Here is a 14,966-nt window from a genome sequence, read left to right as displayed (position 1 = left end):
AATTGCACTACTGGGCACTGCACACATCCTACGCAAAACACTTTCAATATAGTAAGCATCAGAGCACCACAACAAATCACAGCACATACCCAAGGCACACAGAGCTGCGCTCGGTAGTGAAGTGAAAGCACGCTATAAAAATAAAACTACTGAATAATAATAATAATAATAATAATAATAATAATAATAATAATAATAATAATAATAATCATGAAGAAGGAAATGAAAGAACAGCAGAAGAAAGAATATTTCCAAAGACTAAGATTGATGGACGGAATAAAATCCAAGCAGTGAATACGTGGGTGATAGCATCACTTTGGTATGGAGCTGGAATCATAAACTGACAAAAGAATGAACTGATGAGTATGGATACCAAAACACAGAAACTATTGACGGTGCATGGAGCATTCCAGCCCAAGACTGACACTGATAGGTTGTATTTGTCCAGAAGAAAGGGTGGGAGAGGTTTGATCAGTTGTCACAATTGTGTTGAAGCAGAGGAAAACAACTTAGGGTGGTATGTAAAAACTGCTTTGGAACCATTACTGAGTTCAAATTCCACCAAAGTTGACTTTGCCTCTCATCCTGTTGGAGTGGGAAAATAAGTACCAGTTAAGCACTGGAGTTGATGTAACCAACTAGCCCTTCTCCCCCAACTTGCTGGCCTTGTACTAAAATTTGAAACCAGTATTTGAACTCAGAATGCAAAAAGCAAGAAATATTGCCAAGTATTTTAACCAACTCAGTTACAATTCTGTCAGCTCACCCATATGTGTTTTCCGATGCTAGCATAAAATGGATAGATTTGTAACACAGCATTCTTCAACCTTCATCATTTTTTAACCTCTACTCTTTTCTGCAGTTAATGCATGCTGTGTCAGACAAACAAATACATATAGAGTACTTTGGAAGGGATATGTAAAAACAATTGTTTAAAGAGCTCACTGACCTCTGCTATTATTGTCCATTCATTGTCCACTGGTTCAAACTTCCACCCAACATCACAAGTAGTGCTGTAATTGGCTCCTGTTGACTCATTAATCACTTTCAGCAAACACTCATCTCCATACTCTTCACTGGGAGTGATCAGGTTCATATATTTGGTGCCAGTGCTGTTGAGAGTTAAACTGCCTCCTCCTCCTCCTCCCCCAGTTCCATCACCTCCTCCTCCATCATCACTAATACTGGTACTGCTGTAGTTGGTGTTATAGGTCATAGCCATTTCAGCAGCAATGGTGGATTTGCACCGGTAAGGTGTCTGTAATAAGTAGAATGTATTCACAATGTTGTTGAAAAAAATAGGGAACATGTTGAGCCCCAGAAACAGGCTAAGCAGCAGTTGGAATCGACCTGGGTCGCCGAGCCGTGCTATGAGGTGATCAATTTTTGTAGTCATCTTTGTCACTTGCTTCTCTGTAACAAAAAAAAAAAAAATACAGGTTTTATTTAAAGATTATGCATTTTATGTTTTAAAATTAAAAAGCAAAATAAGTTTGGGGAAAGAAAAAAACAATCATTTCAATTTCTTTGAAATAAAATAATATATGGAAAAAAAAGTTATAATATTCAAGACAATTTACAGGAAGGAATCATTAATTACATTATGCTAAACTTCAAAGTAGCAGCTTACAAACGAGGGTGAGGTGGGGGGAGGGGATTGCATCTTCTTGAGGTGCTAGATAACATGTCAGTGGGTGCGACATAGAGGGTAAGTATACACTTTATTAAAATCACTTTGGAAATTGAAATAAGCTAGCTCTTAAAAATAACTTTATTCTGTTAAGCACATCAAGGACTTTATTTAGATCTTTTCTGTTTGGCTGCACTTTTTAAAATTTTTAAATTAAGTGAAAATTTAAAAATTTGGTGCATTGATGTAATTTTTCAAGCTGAATCTCAGGGCCTAATTCATTTGTTCCAGAAAAATATTTAAAAGAAATTACAGAGGTTTAAAGTTTGATGATTTTTTACTTAATCAGAAAACAGGATTTAGAAGCTATCATTTTGTGTGTGGCTGCAATCACAAGACAACAAAACCATGAAGTCAACAACATTGTGATGATAGCACCTGTTTTAAGCATTTAATAAGTGAAAAATGATCCTCAAATTAGTGAATAACACATATTTTGTAGTCTTAAGCATTCAAGATGTGGTTATCGAAATGCAATGTAAAATATCAAAAAACAGCAACAGATGGGTACAAACAGGAAAACATAGTGTAAAATATCAGTTTGTAAACAACTGGGTTTTCACAAACAAGAGTTCCAATGCTTAGCTTGTTACTATGGAAACGGGCACCTATATGTCTGTGGATTTCAGTTGGCTGAAATTACCCAAAATTTGCAAACTTTAAAGCTATTAACTGCTTATTTATTGATTTATGGTGAAAAAGAAATGTCATGTCAAAAATTAGCATACAAAACAACATCAATCTGAAATCAATTGGAACAAAATTGAAAATATTGAAAAGTGACAGCCAAATTGGGAAAGATCCCTTTATTTTACTACAAATGCACATTTCACCCATAACAGTTTATAATGGAGAATTGTGTCTGCATTTCATTTGCAATGACATACTTCGGTGAATCTGGATTCAGTTCACTTTTGTCACTCAAGACAAAATCTGGGAATCACTAGCTTCCACAGACAGACCTGTGGATCACAATTGGTAAGAAACTTTCATGTTCTGACAAAATTATGAATAAGAAGCAGGAATAAAGAAGCAATTGAATCTTATGTTCACCAATTGCAACTAATTTACTAATGTGCCGGTGGCATGTGTAAAAAGATTCGAGCGAGGTCATTGCCAGTACTGCCTAACTGGCCCCCGTGCCAGTGGCACGTAGAAAGCACCCACTACACTCTCGGAGTGGTTGGATTTAGGAAGGCCATCCAGCTGTAGAAACTCTACCAGATCAAGACTGGAGCCTGGTGCAGCCAACTGGTTCGCCAGCTCTCAGTCAAAATCGTCCAACCCATGCTAGCATGGAAAGCAGACGTTAAAAGATGATGATGATGATGTGACTGATAACAGTTTTTTACTTGGTTTATATTTGCATTTATGTGTAAGTGCCATATAGAAAAGCACCCATGTCGGTGCCATGTATAAGGCACATGTGCTGTGGAGCCATGTATAAAGCACCCATGTTGGTGCCACATATAAAGCACCCATGCCAGTGACATGTATAAAGCACCCATGCTGGTGTTATGTACAAAGTACCTGTGCTGCTGTCATGTGGAAAACACCTGTGCTAGTGCCACATATAATGCACCTATGCCAGTTCCACATATAAAGCACCTGTGCTGGCTCCACATATAAAGCATCCAGTACACTCTGTAAAGTGGTTGGCATTAGGAAGGGCATCTAGCTGTAGAAACCATGCCAAAATGGACAATTGGAGCCTGAGCAGCTCTCCGGCTGGCCAGCTCCTATTAAACCATCCAAGCCATGCCAACATGGAAAGCAGATATTAAATGATAATGAAGATGATGGTTTTTAGGCACTGAGTCAAAAGTTTATTATATGAGTTGTTTGTTCACTCACATTACTGTACGTGATTCAATTAGAAAAAAAAAAATTAATCATTAGAAAACTGACCTTTTCTTCTTCAGATGTGACATTAGTTTTGTAGGGGGGCATGAAAATTAATCAAATGTTTTCTAAGAGTGTGCAGCATGAGAAAGGTTGGGGATACACTGCTTTAAAAGAGAGAAGGTGAAGAGTTGTTGAGAGAAGCTCATAATTACATTGTGGAGAACAGGGGAAGAAAGGTCAGTAATTCTGCCTGAGGTGAAATGTCTAGAAAGATCAATAATTATAAATCGTAATGAGCCACAAAAGGAGGATCAATATACTGACTATGATTGATCAATGTATTGACAAATTGACTACAAATCTTTTTTTCTTTCTATTATTGAGCTTGATTTTAGTCAAGAAAAATGATGTATAATGGAAGGTGAGATATGGAGATGAATCAATCATTTATATCGTTAAATATTTCATAGGGAGGATTCAGTAATTATTTGGGTTGAATTCATTAATTTTGCGAAATCTAGTTTTAAAGGTTTGAATTGAAACGTAAAATGAAAATTTTCCAAAGTTATTCCTGCCTTTCTTGTGTTGGCCATTCTTCATGTGTGTTTCTATATTTCAAAGAGATGAGTAAGTTAAGAACTATAAGTAAATAAGCCTATGATCAAAGATGCTCCAGTTGTGACCATCCCATCTTTTTTCCCACCAAAAGAGTATAATTAGAATGACATTTTCCAGTATATCTTACCATTTTTTAAAAACAATATGACGACTCAAGAGAAATTTGGCTGCTTTTTCTAGCAAGCTGAATACGACAATGTACAAGTTTCTTCATTAGCTTGACTACATTGATGAAGGGTAATGGAAATGATTAGAATTCCAGAATTTTTTACTCCCATTACCACCTCCCCACAACAATAATTCTGTTCCTCTCATCACCTTGCCAAGAATCATCACACACTCTCTCATGTCCTTCTTCCAACTGTGGCTGTTTTTTAGTCTACCTGGTCATAAGGTAACCTTATGCTCTAATGTGATTGGCAGTAGGATTGGTATCCAACCATAGAAACTACACTAAAACAGTTGAAGCATGATGCTGTCCTGTCGAAAACCATCCAACCCATGAAGGTGGATGTGAAATAATGTCGATGAGGCGCAGGAGTGGCTGTGTGGTAAGTAGCTTGCTTACCAACCACATGGTTCTGGGTTCATTCCCACTGCATGACACCTTGGGCAAGTGTCTTCTACTATAGCCTCGGGCTGACCAAAGCCTTGTGAGTGGATTTGGTAGATGGAAACTGATAGAAGACAGTTGTATATATGTGTGTGTGTGTGTGTGTGAGTTTGTGTGTCTGTGTTTGTCCGCCCAACATCGCTTGACAACTGATCTGGTGTGTTTACATCCCCATAACTTAGCGGTTCAACAAAAGAGACCGATAGAATAAGTACTAGGCTTACAAAGAATAAGTCCTGGGGTCGATTTGTTCAACTAAAGGCGGTGCTCAGTCAAATGACTGAAACAAGTAAAAGAGTAAAAAAGTATGTGTGTGTGTGTGTGTGTGTGTGTGTGTGTGTGCATGTATGTATTTTGCTTAGCCATTGTGAGACAAAAAAAAAAAAACCCACTGTAGAACTCAAAATATGCTTGTTTCAGAACAAAGTGAGAAAGAAAATTGACAAAGGAATAAACGATCATCTTATTAACTTCGTTAGCGTTCAGGTGTTTCTGCAATACGATGCAGTAGACTCATAGCTGAGTGTCCGAGTAACACCTTATAGCTTATAATCAAAGCTTCGATGAAGCTATAAGGGCACTCAAGCACTCAGCTATGAGTTCACTGCATTTTATAGCAGAAACAGCTGGAAGCTAATAAAATTCATAAGATAATCATTTATTCTTTTCTTACCTCTATTTCATAAATATATATATCATCAACATCATCATCATCATACGTGTGTGTGTGTATGTATATATTTTTTACTTATTTTTTTTACTTGTTTCAGTCATGTGACTGTGGCCATGCTGGAGCACCGCCTTTAGTCGAGCAAATTGACTAGTACTTATTCTATTGGTCTCTTTTGCTGAACCGTTAAGTTACGGGGATGTAAACACACCAGCATCGGTTGTCAAGTGATGTTGGGGTGACAAACGCAGACACACAAACATATACATACACATACACATATATACATATATATATACGATGGGCTTCTTCCAGTTTCCGTCTACCAAATCCACTCACAAGGCTTTGGTCGGCCCGAGGCTATAGTAGAAGACACTTACCCAAGGTGCCACGCAGTGGGACTGAACCCGGAATCATGTGGTTGGTAGACGGCGCAATGGCCCAGTGGCTGGGGCAGCCGACTCACAGTCATAGGATCGCAGTTTCGAATCCCAGACCGGGCGTTATGAGTGTTTATTGAGTGAAAACACCTAAAGCTCCATGAGGCTCTGGCAGGGGGTGGTGGCAATCCCTGCTGTACTCTTTCGCCATAATTTCTCTCATTCTTTCTTCTCTTGGCCTGCTCGCTTAGCCAGTGGGGTGGCGTCATTTGAAGGCTAAAACAATGTGAAGCGTATTGTGACCAGCGATGTGTAGCAACATCTGATAGCCTAGTTGGTCACGGTGATCTATATATATATATTTTATAGTTGAGAAGACAGTTAACAGTATCACTTGTACCATTTTCAGAATATAACACTTAAGATATTTATTATGAAAATATACTTCAATAATGATACTATACAAATAGGAAATGTAGAATTCTGTAACCCCATAAAAGTAGTAATTCCATTCTACAATGGTCACAGTTAAGAAAAGAAAGACACTTGCTTTGTGAAAGTTCTTTGTTTGATGACAAATAGCCATATAACTACTTGCTGGTAGAAGAAAAGGGAAAGTGTGTGTGTGTGTGTGTGATATTTGTAATGATGCAGTTTCAGTTTATAAGAAGTAGTCTTCAGAAACAATATTTGCCCAAGCATTAGGAATATGAAAAACTGAAAGAGACTCTGCATTCAGATAAGGTTGCATTTTACAAGATTCTTTATACAAACAGTAATTTATTTTCTGAAGATATATCAATGAAAATACTTCTGTAATGCAAGCAAGTTTTGAAGTGTGTGAGATATTTGCAAAGTAAGTGGAAATGCACATGGAAGGTGAGTTTGTTGAAGAGTCTATAGTTGCTGTTGCATGAACTTTAACTCAAGAAGCTGTGAGATTGTTTGAGAATATTAGTTTATCACGGAGGACAGTTTCTGACCATACAAAAGACATGGCTAATGATATCCAAGTATCCTTGAAACAAGCAATATCATAATTTGTGTTTTATTCAATGGATGAGACAACAAATACTGAAAATACAGCACAGTTGCTTGTATTTTAAAATGGCATAACAGTAAACTTTATGACACAAGATCTGCTTGCTTTAAAATCAATGCGTAGGACTATCAAAAGCAATCTTTTTCTTGAGGTGAAATCAATAATAAGTAATTTCAATTTATTCTACAATAAACTTAGTTTGCCATGAATGGTGGAATATCAAAGTGGACTCATTGATTTAATCAAGAAAAATAAGAGAACAATCAGCTTGAATCTAATACCTTAATAGTGTATCACCGTCTTAACCACTGCCAGATTTATTGGACATCCTGCAGGATGAAAAACAAAATCCATCAAAGGGTAGAAGAACTTGAGAGAGTCAAAAGCCACCCAATAATGTGTGAAGGCTTGTGGCTTAGTGGTTAGGGTGTTGCACGCATGATTGTGAGATCATGGTTTTGATTCCCAAACTGGCCGTGCGTTTTGTTCTTGAGTAAAATGCTTCATGTTGCTATCGTCCACTCAGCTATAAATGGATAACCTTGAGAGGGATTGGCATACAAGAATGAGATAATTACTCAGGAAAATCACATGAATTGAGGCCTCATGAGCTCCATGTCATATTCAGTAACTGTAAAGATGAATAGTACAACCTGTATTGTGAATTTCGTGGTCACTGGTTACAGAATAGGGTTCACAATCATGAGGTAGTGAGTTCGATTCCTAGACTTGGTTGTGTGTTCTGTTCTTGAGCAAGACATTTTATTTTCACATTACTCCAGGTCACTCAGCTGTAGAAATGAGTTGCAACATTACTGGTGCCAAGCTTTTCTCTTGAATAAGATTGGTGGGGTGGAAAGGGGAGACTGGTATGCATGGGTGACTGTTGGTGTTCTATAAGCAACCTTGCCTGGACTTATGTCTTGGAGGGGAACTTCCTAGGTGCAATCTCATGGTTATTCATTACTATGAATCCTGACTGGTTGGGATTGGTTGTTCAACCACATCAAAGGATGACCACTGGAATTTATATGTACATTCTTTAAGAGTGAGGAATATGATGAAAGTGGGAACTAAATGTATTAACTTCATGAAAAAAGTAAGAAAATTTAAAGAAACTTTGAAAAATGTTGTAGTGGAAAATGGTGAATTACTATTGTACCATTATAAAGTTTATTGGCTGACATGTGGTTAAATAGGTGTGTTGGTTGAATTGTTGATGCATACACCTGAGTGTGAGCATCTATTCACGTAAGAATCTCAGAGAATTTTTGGAATGAATAACAAATCTTAACTGTGCCACTAATAGATTTCATTTGGAGAATCCTTGTCAGTTTCTTTTGCTCTATTTTTGTGAAACTGAGTATTTCTAGGTTTTTGTTAGTACATAAGCTAATGCATCTTTGATGATAGGTACAATATGTATGAGTGTGTGTACGTGTGTGTGTGTGTGTGTGTGTGTATGTATGTATGTATGTATGTATGTATGTGTGTGAGTATGTGTATGTATGTATGTATGTATGTATGTAAGCAAGCATGAATGCATGCATCCATGTATGTATATATTTACACATTCATGTATGTATAAACTATCTGAAATATATTTCAAAGCTTGAAAGAACAGATTCCAGAATAAATGCCGGATTGTTTCAAATTTTTTTCATCAATTTTTGAGATTTACAAATTCAAATCTCAAACTCTGAATATCCAAAATTCTTTTCGATAAAATGCCAGAGAAAATTCTTCATTATTTGGAACTGGAGTATTTCTTCATAGTCTGATAAGAATTTGAAATAGAAATTTAATAGTCAATCTCTTTTGGAATTTCACAAATTCTATGTAGATATTGCAGTGTAGTTAAGAAGCTTACTTCCTAACTATGTGGTCTCAGATTAAATCCTACATGAAGCAAGTGCCTTCTGCTAACCAAAGCTTTGAGGATAGATTTGGTAGATGGAAAAATGTAAGAAACCTGTGTGTGTATATATATATACACACACAGGCTTCTTACTTTTTTTGCTGGATTGCATGTTAGTTTCTCTTTTTGCAATCTCTGATTTTATTTTTGAGCTATATAAATGAAGATATTTCCTCTGTTTGGCTACTTTTCTCTCTACAAAATGGAAAGTTACGTTGCAGAACAGTCATTTTAACAAGTTATATTTATTTATCACCTGACAAGATACATCTGCACCACTGGATGCTCCTGAACCAGTTGTTGAGTGTCCCACAAAAGAGGAATTTATGCTAGATGTGTCAAAACAATTGTTGTGATTAACAATAAATATTCTCATATATTCCATCTTCTGTCTTTCATCATTATCATCATCGTTTAACGTCTGCTTTCCATGCTAGCATGGGTTGGACAAATGACTGAGGGCTGGCAAACCAGATGGTTGCACTAGGCTTCAATCTTGATCAAGCAAAGTTTCTACAGCTGCGTGTTTCGAAGGTAAGGGCAGAACACGACTATGTTGAAAAAAAAAATTTTATTCACTTTGCTTTGCAGGAAGGACTGTTTCAATGTAGTCGTCTTCTGCCCTTACCTTCGAAACATACATTGAGTCGAAACAGGGGCAGCTGAAGAAGGGGAATGTTCCTTGCGTTGTATGTCTCGTACTCTGTTTTTACGTTGTTAAAAAAAAGTCCATTTCCTTGTTTTGTTTTTATGTTTTCATTTCTCGTTGTGTTCTATGTTTTTTTGTGGTGTCCTGTACCCATGTATGCATGTATATATACATATAGATGTAGGTATGTACATATATGTATGTATGCATATGTTTTATTTATTAAATTGTTATTATATATACACACATATAGCTATACATTTATACATATACACATACATATACATGTATATATAGATGCATGCATTTGTATGTACCCTTGTCTTGACACCATGTGATATTTGTAAATGAGCATCACTACCATACAAGCAATACTGTTCATCTCTAGTCTTCTGTGAAGATCATTTCTGGTGATGGGGAATATTATCCTGCTAACAAATAGCTAAGGGTTGGTGACAAAAAGGGTACTGGACCATAGAAATTTGCCTCAAGGAATTCCATCCAACTCTTGCCAGGGTGGAAAAGAAGATGTTAACTGATGATGATGAATCTAGGCAAAACAATTTTCTCATTAAAATAAGAAGCTTCATTAAATTTAATACAATATATATATACTCTGCAGGATTTTTGGTGTTGTGGCATTCAAAATCGTTATAATTATCAGGCTAATTAATAAATACATTTTAATTAATGTTGTTTAGTGCGATAGCGTGCATATTTATGCATTTGTAAAATTAAAGCTTCGTTATTTTTTCAGAACAAATGGATTCCTACAGTTTCTCATTCATTAACAATTAATTCTCCCTTCTTACTGCCTATGTAGGCAGTTAATCAGCTAGAAATAGCAACCAAATAATCCTCCAAAAATATTCTACCATCTAAAAAAAATCTTAATAGAAACACTAGATAATGTTGTCCAAATCCATATCTTCTGTAAACATGATAGAAAATTTGTATCATATCTCTTGGACTTTCGAAATTCTTATGATATGAACAACATTAAACAACATACAGTCCTTGTCGGTAAGAACAAAGCTTCAAAATTGGATGGAGAATATTTGAAGGACTGCTTTGATATAATGGAGGGATGTCTCATATTTACAGATGTGTGTTCAAATCCTATAGATATTTTTTTTCATCCAAGAGTTTCTTTTTTGAACCTAATATTGTGCACTTTGTTATTTATAGCTATACCTACTTTGTGTTCCACCATTAAAAACAATTGATTTTATATCCCTTAAAGTTTCTAAATTCTCATGATGTAAACACTCTCAGCCTACACATATATAGATGGACAGATGTGTGTATGTATATACATATGACTGGCTTCTGTGCTGGTGGCATGTAAAAAGCACCAACCGATCGTGGCCGCTGCCAGCCCCACCCCCAGCACCTGTGCTGGTGGCACATAAAAAGCACCCATTACACTCTCGGAGTGGTTGGCGTTAGGAAGGACATCCAGCTGTAGAAACACTGCCAGATCAGACTGGAGCCTGGTGCAGCCTCCTGGCTTCCCAGACCCCGGTCAAACTGTCCAACCCGTGCTAGCATGGAAAACGGACGTTAAACGATGATGATCTACATGAACACATACAAACACAAGTATACATGGGCATAAATGTTTACATCGTTAATTCTCTTAACATGAAATAAAACAATCAAAATAAGAGCATTGTGGGTCACTTGAATCATTGTAATATTGAATCCTACATAACTGGACTTTTCTAAGACTATTCTGTTCTTCTGAAGATGGGGCTCTGAGCTCAAAATATAGGTTTTACTGAACTTTCTGCATTGTCAGAAGCTGTCTATTTTCCCTATTTTCAAATTAAGCAAAATGTGATTGCGTTGTTTACACCCCCTATAAGCAACACATCCTGTGGCTCTGTACTTCCAACTAGTGGTAACCAATAGCATAAAAAAAAAATCCTTTCTAAATCAATTGGGAGTTTGGCAACAGGAAGTGCATCTGAACAAATAATACTGTGCCATGGAAACATGAATACAAACAAATGAATGAACTGTGTACAATTAGTGCCAAGGTATTTAATGTAGGGAATATTATTAATAATCTAATTAGAAATAATTATGAGCATGCATGCCTGTATGTATATCTATAAATCTATTTATATATATATATATATATATATATATATATATATATATATATAAACACACACACACACACACACACAAACACATATATACATTATTCAAAATAGTTCTGACCTGGCTGTATGCAGCTTAAAGTTTCGCAGGCCTCTAACAGAAGCCTGTCTCTTTCAGGTTTTAGATTATTGTCTGTCCGTCTGTCCATACTACTACTGCTGCAGCTGCTACTGCTACTACTACTACTACTACTACTACAATGACTCAGCAGCCATCAGAAGGAGACTGACTACCAGCACCATGTGAAAAACACGTGAACTTCCAAAACTGACAAAGATTAAATTAATGCATTGCAATTTATTTTCCCTTCTCTTACAGCACAATGAAATCATCATAAAATTGATCAAAACCAGATCATATTTTCTTTCTTTTGTGCATGATGAAGTTCTTAATGAATTTTCTTTTTGTTTTTTTAATGTAAATTTACTCATGCGAAATCACTTAACCTTTCCAACACACACACACACACACACACACACAAACACATATATACATTATTCAAAATAGTTCTGACCTGGCTGTATGCAGCTTAAAGTTTCGCAGCCTCTAACAGAAGCCTGTCTCTTTCAGGTTTTAGATTATTGTCTGTCCGTCTGTCCATACTACTACTGCTGCAGCTGCTACTGCTACTACTACTACTACTACTACTACTACAATGACTCAGCAGCCATCAGAAGGAGACTGACTACCAGCACCATGTGAAAAACACGTGAACTTCCAAAACTGACAAAGATTAAATTAATGCATTGCAATTTATTTTCCCTTCTCTTACAGCACAATGAAATCATCATAAAATTGATCAAAACCAGATCATATTTTCTTTCTTTTGTGCATGATGAAGTTCTTAATGAATTTTCTTTTTGTTTTTTTAATGTAAATTTACTCATGCGAAATCACTTAACCTTTCCAACACACACACACACACACACACACGCACACACACCAGGCTTTCATATAGTTGCTACAAGTTTATGTTACAAAGCACTGGTCAACATGGGGCCATAGTGGAAAATATTTGACCAAGGTGTTATAGCAGCAAAGAACTCAAAACCACGTAATTATGGAGCAAACTCTGTATCTACATTACAATGCCGTCACCTAATAGTTTGCTAATAGAATTTAGATCAGATAGAATCTATAAATGCAGTATCAAAGGAAATGGATAGACTGCTAATGAAGAGAGCTGCATGTATCACTTTTTATTCATTTATGTTAGAATTCTCAAACCACTAATGAAATTCATAGAATGGAGCAAGCATTGGGTTACACATAATCTTGACTTTCATTCATTGGTCAATGTGGACCATGTATTTGCATATGTATAAGTAGGTCTAGGCAAGATGGTTTTGAGGAAGACCAGCAACTGTCCATACAGGCAAGTTTTTCCTATCCATGATATCAATATTTATCTGAGGGCAAGGCAATGAGCTGGCAGAATTTTTAGTGACATTTCATCGGTCTTTACATTATGAGTTCAAATTTGCTGAGGCTGAATTTGTCTTTCATCCTTTCAGGGTTGATAAAATAAGTACCAGGGTGGGAACGGGTGATGTTATCAACATACCTGCTCCCCGAAATTGCTGGCCTTGTGCCAAAATTTGAAACCAATATTTATCTGAGGGAAAGACTGCTGACTTGGGTTGGTACAGCCTCATACCAGTATTGTCACAGGTATTGTTTACAGACTACAAAGAACCAAAATCTATGTTTGCAAGGCATTCTCACTGAAACTTGAGCAGTTCTGCCGATCCATCACTCATCATTGTTATCATCATTGCTTAATGTCCACTTTCCATGATGGCATGGGTTGGACTGATCTACAGGATCTGATGAGCCACAAGGCTGTGATGAGCTACAGTGTCAGCTTTGGCATAGTTTCTATGGTTGGATGCCCTTTCTATTGCCAACCACTTTACAGAGTGTATTGGGGGGCTTTTTTCCTGAAACCAGCACTTTTGAGGTTGAAAAACAGGAAAAGGACAGGAATAAATGAAAACGAGTAACTGAATTGGTAATATTTTATTTACTTTGAAATAATGAAAGGCAAAACTGAATATTACAGGATTTGAACTCAGAGTGTAGAACATCAGAACAAATACAGGCAGCTTTCTATCCAAAACTCTAATGACTCTGCCAAGATGCCATTATGAATATATAATTTAAAATAAATAAAATTAGATCAGATTGGAGCCTGGTGCAGCCATCTGGTTCGCCAGTCCTCAGTCAAATCATCCAACCCATGCCAGCATGGAAAGCGGACATTAAACGATGATGATGATGATGATGATGATATAAACAATACAATTGATTTTTCAAAACTGTTCTGCGATTATCAAAAGGATCATATATTGATGAAAATTAAAATAAATAATATTTTCGAAAGTCTAAGAATTGGTAAATGGGTGAAATGAATCATTGGTTTCTTCAAATGCATAGGAAAACATATGGTGCCACAGACTTAGCAGGGAAGAGAATAAATCAGTATAGAAACAAATGGTGATGATTTACAGCAATTAATAGGTGTAACAGTTGCAGGCCGAGTTAATACTTAATAGTATTTAATGGTGCCATACTAAGAAAACTGGGAATAATGAAGTAGTAAAAATTAATTATAAAAGACAGAAAAGTGAATGAGAGAGAGAGAGAGAGAGCATGATATGTATCTATCTATCTATCCACACACACACACAGAATACTAGCCAAAAGCAATATGATGATGGTGATGATGGTTATCATCAGCATCATCATCATTATTATCAACATCATCACACAGAGTACTAACGAAAAGTAATTCACTAAAGGAATTAATATAGATCTCAAAATGATAATGATGATGATGATAATGATGATGATGATAATGATAATGATGATGATGTTAACCATCATCACCATCATCCTATCATTTTCATTACCAGCAGTATTTTTTTTATTCTTTTACTTGTTTCAGTCATTTGACAGCGGCCATGCTGGAATACCACCTTTAGTCGAACAAATCAACCCCAGGACTTATTTTTTGTAAGCCTAGTACTTATTTTATCGGTATTTTTTTGCTGAATTGCTGAGTTACAGAGACGTAAACACACCAAGCAATGGTGGGAGGACAACCACAGACACACAAACACAAGCACACACACACATATATGACGGGTTTCTTTCAGTTTCTGTCTATCAAATCCACTCACAAGGCTTTGATCGGCCTGAGGTTATAGTAGAAGAGACTTTCCCAAGATGCCACGCAGTGGGATTGAACCCAGATCCATGTGGTTGGGAAGCAAGCTTCTTACCACATGGCCATTTGTGCACCAATATGTTAACAAAGTTGATGATGATGATGGTAGTGGTGATGTTGATGGTATCAGACCCAGTGACAAA

The 14,966-nt window shown here is 36.4% G+C and overlaps 1 protein-coding gene across 1 annotated transcript in view; it reads right to left on the bottom strand.

The window, feature by feature from the left end:
- The window catches only part of LOC115213157 (organic cation transporter protein), a 508,715-nt gene that overhangs the window by 99,733 nt on the left and 394,016 nt on the right, over positions 1-14,966 (bottom strand). The window contains exon 3 of the mRNA XM_029782092.2: positions 950-1,413. Coding sequence (XP_029637952.1) covers positions 950-1,396 — 447 coding nt within the window. The 5' untranslated portion in view covers positions 1,397-1,413. The remainder of the gene's footprint in view (positions 1-949; positions 1,414-14,966) is intronic.

Source organism: Octopus sinensis, linkage group LG6, assembly GCF_006345805.1.
Source record: "Octopus sinensis linkage group LG6, ASM634580v1, whole genome shotgun sequence".
In the NCBI taxonomy this organism is placed as follows: Eukaryota; Metazoa; Mollusca; class Cephalopoda; order Octopoda; family Octopodidae; genus Octopus; species Octopus sinensis.
This window is presented reverse-complemented; position numbering and strand designations above follow the sequence as displayed.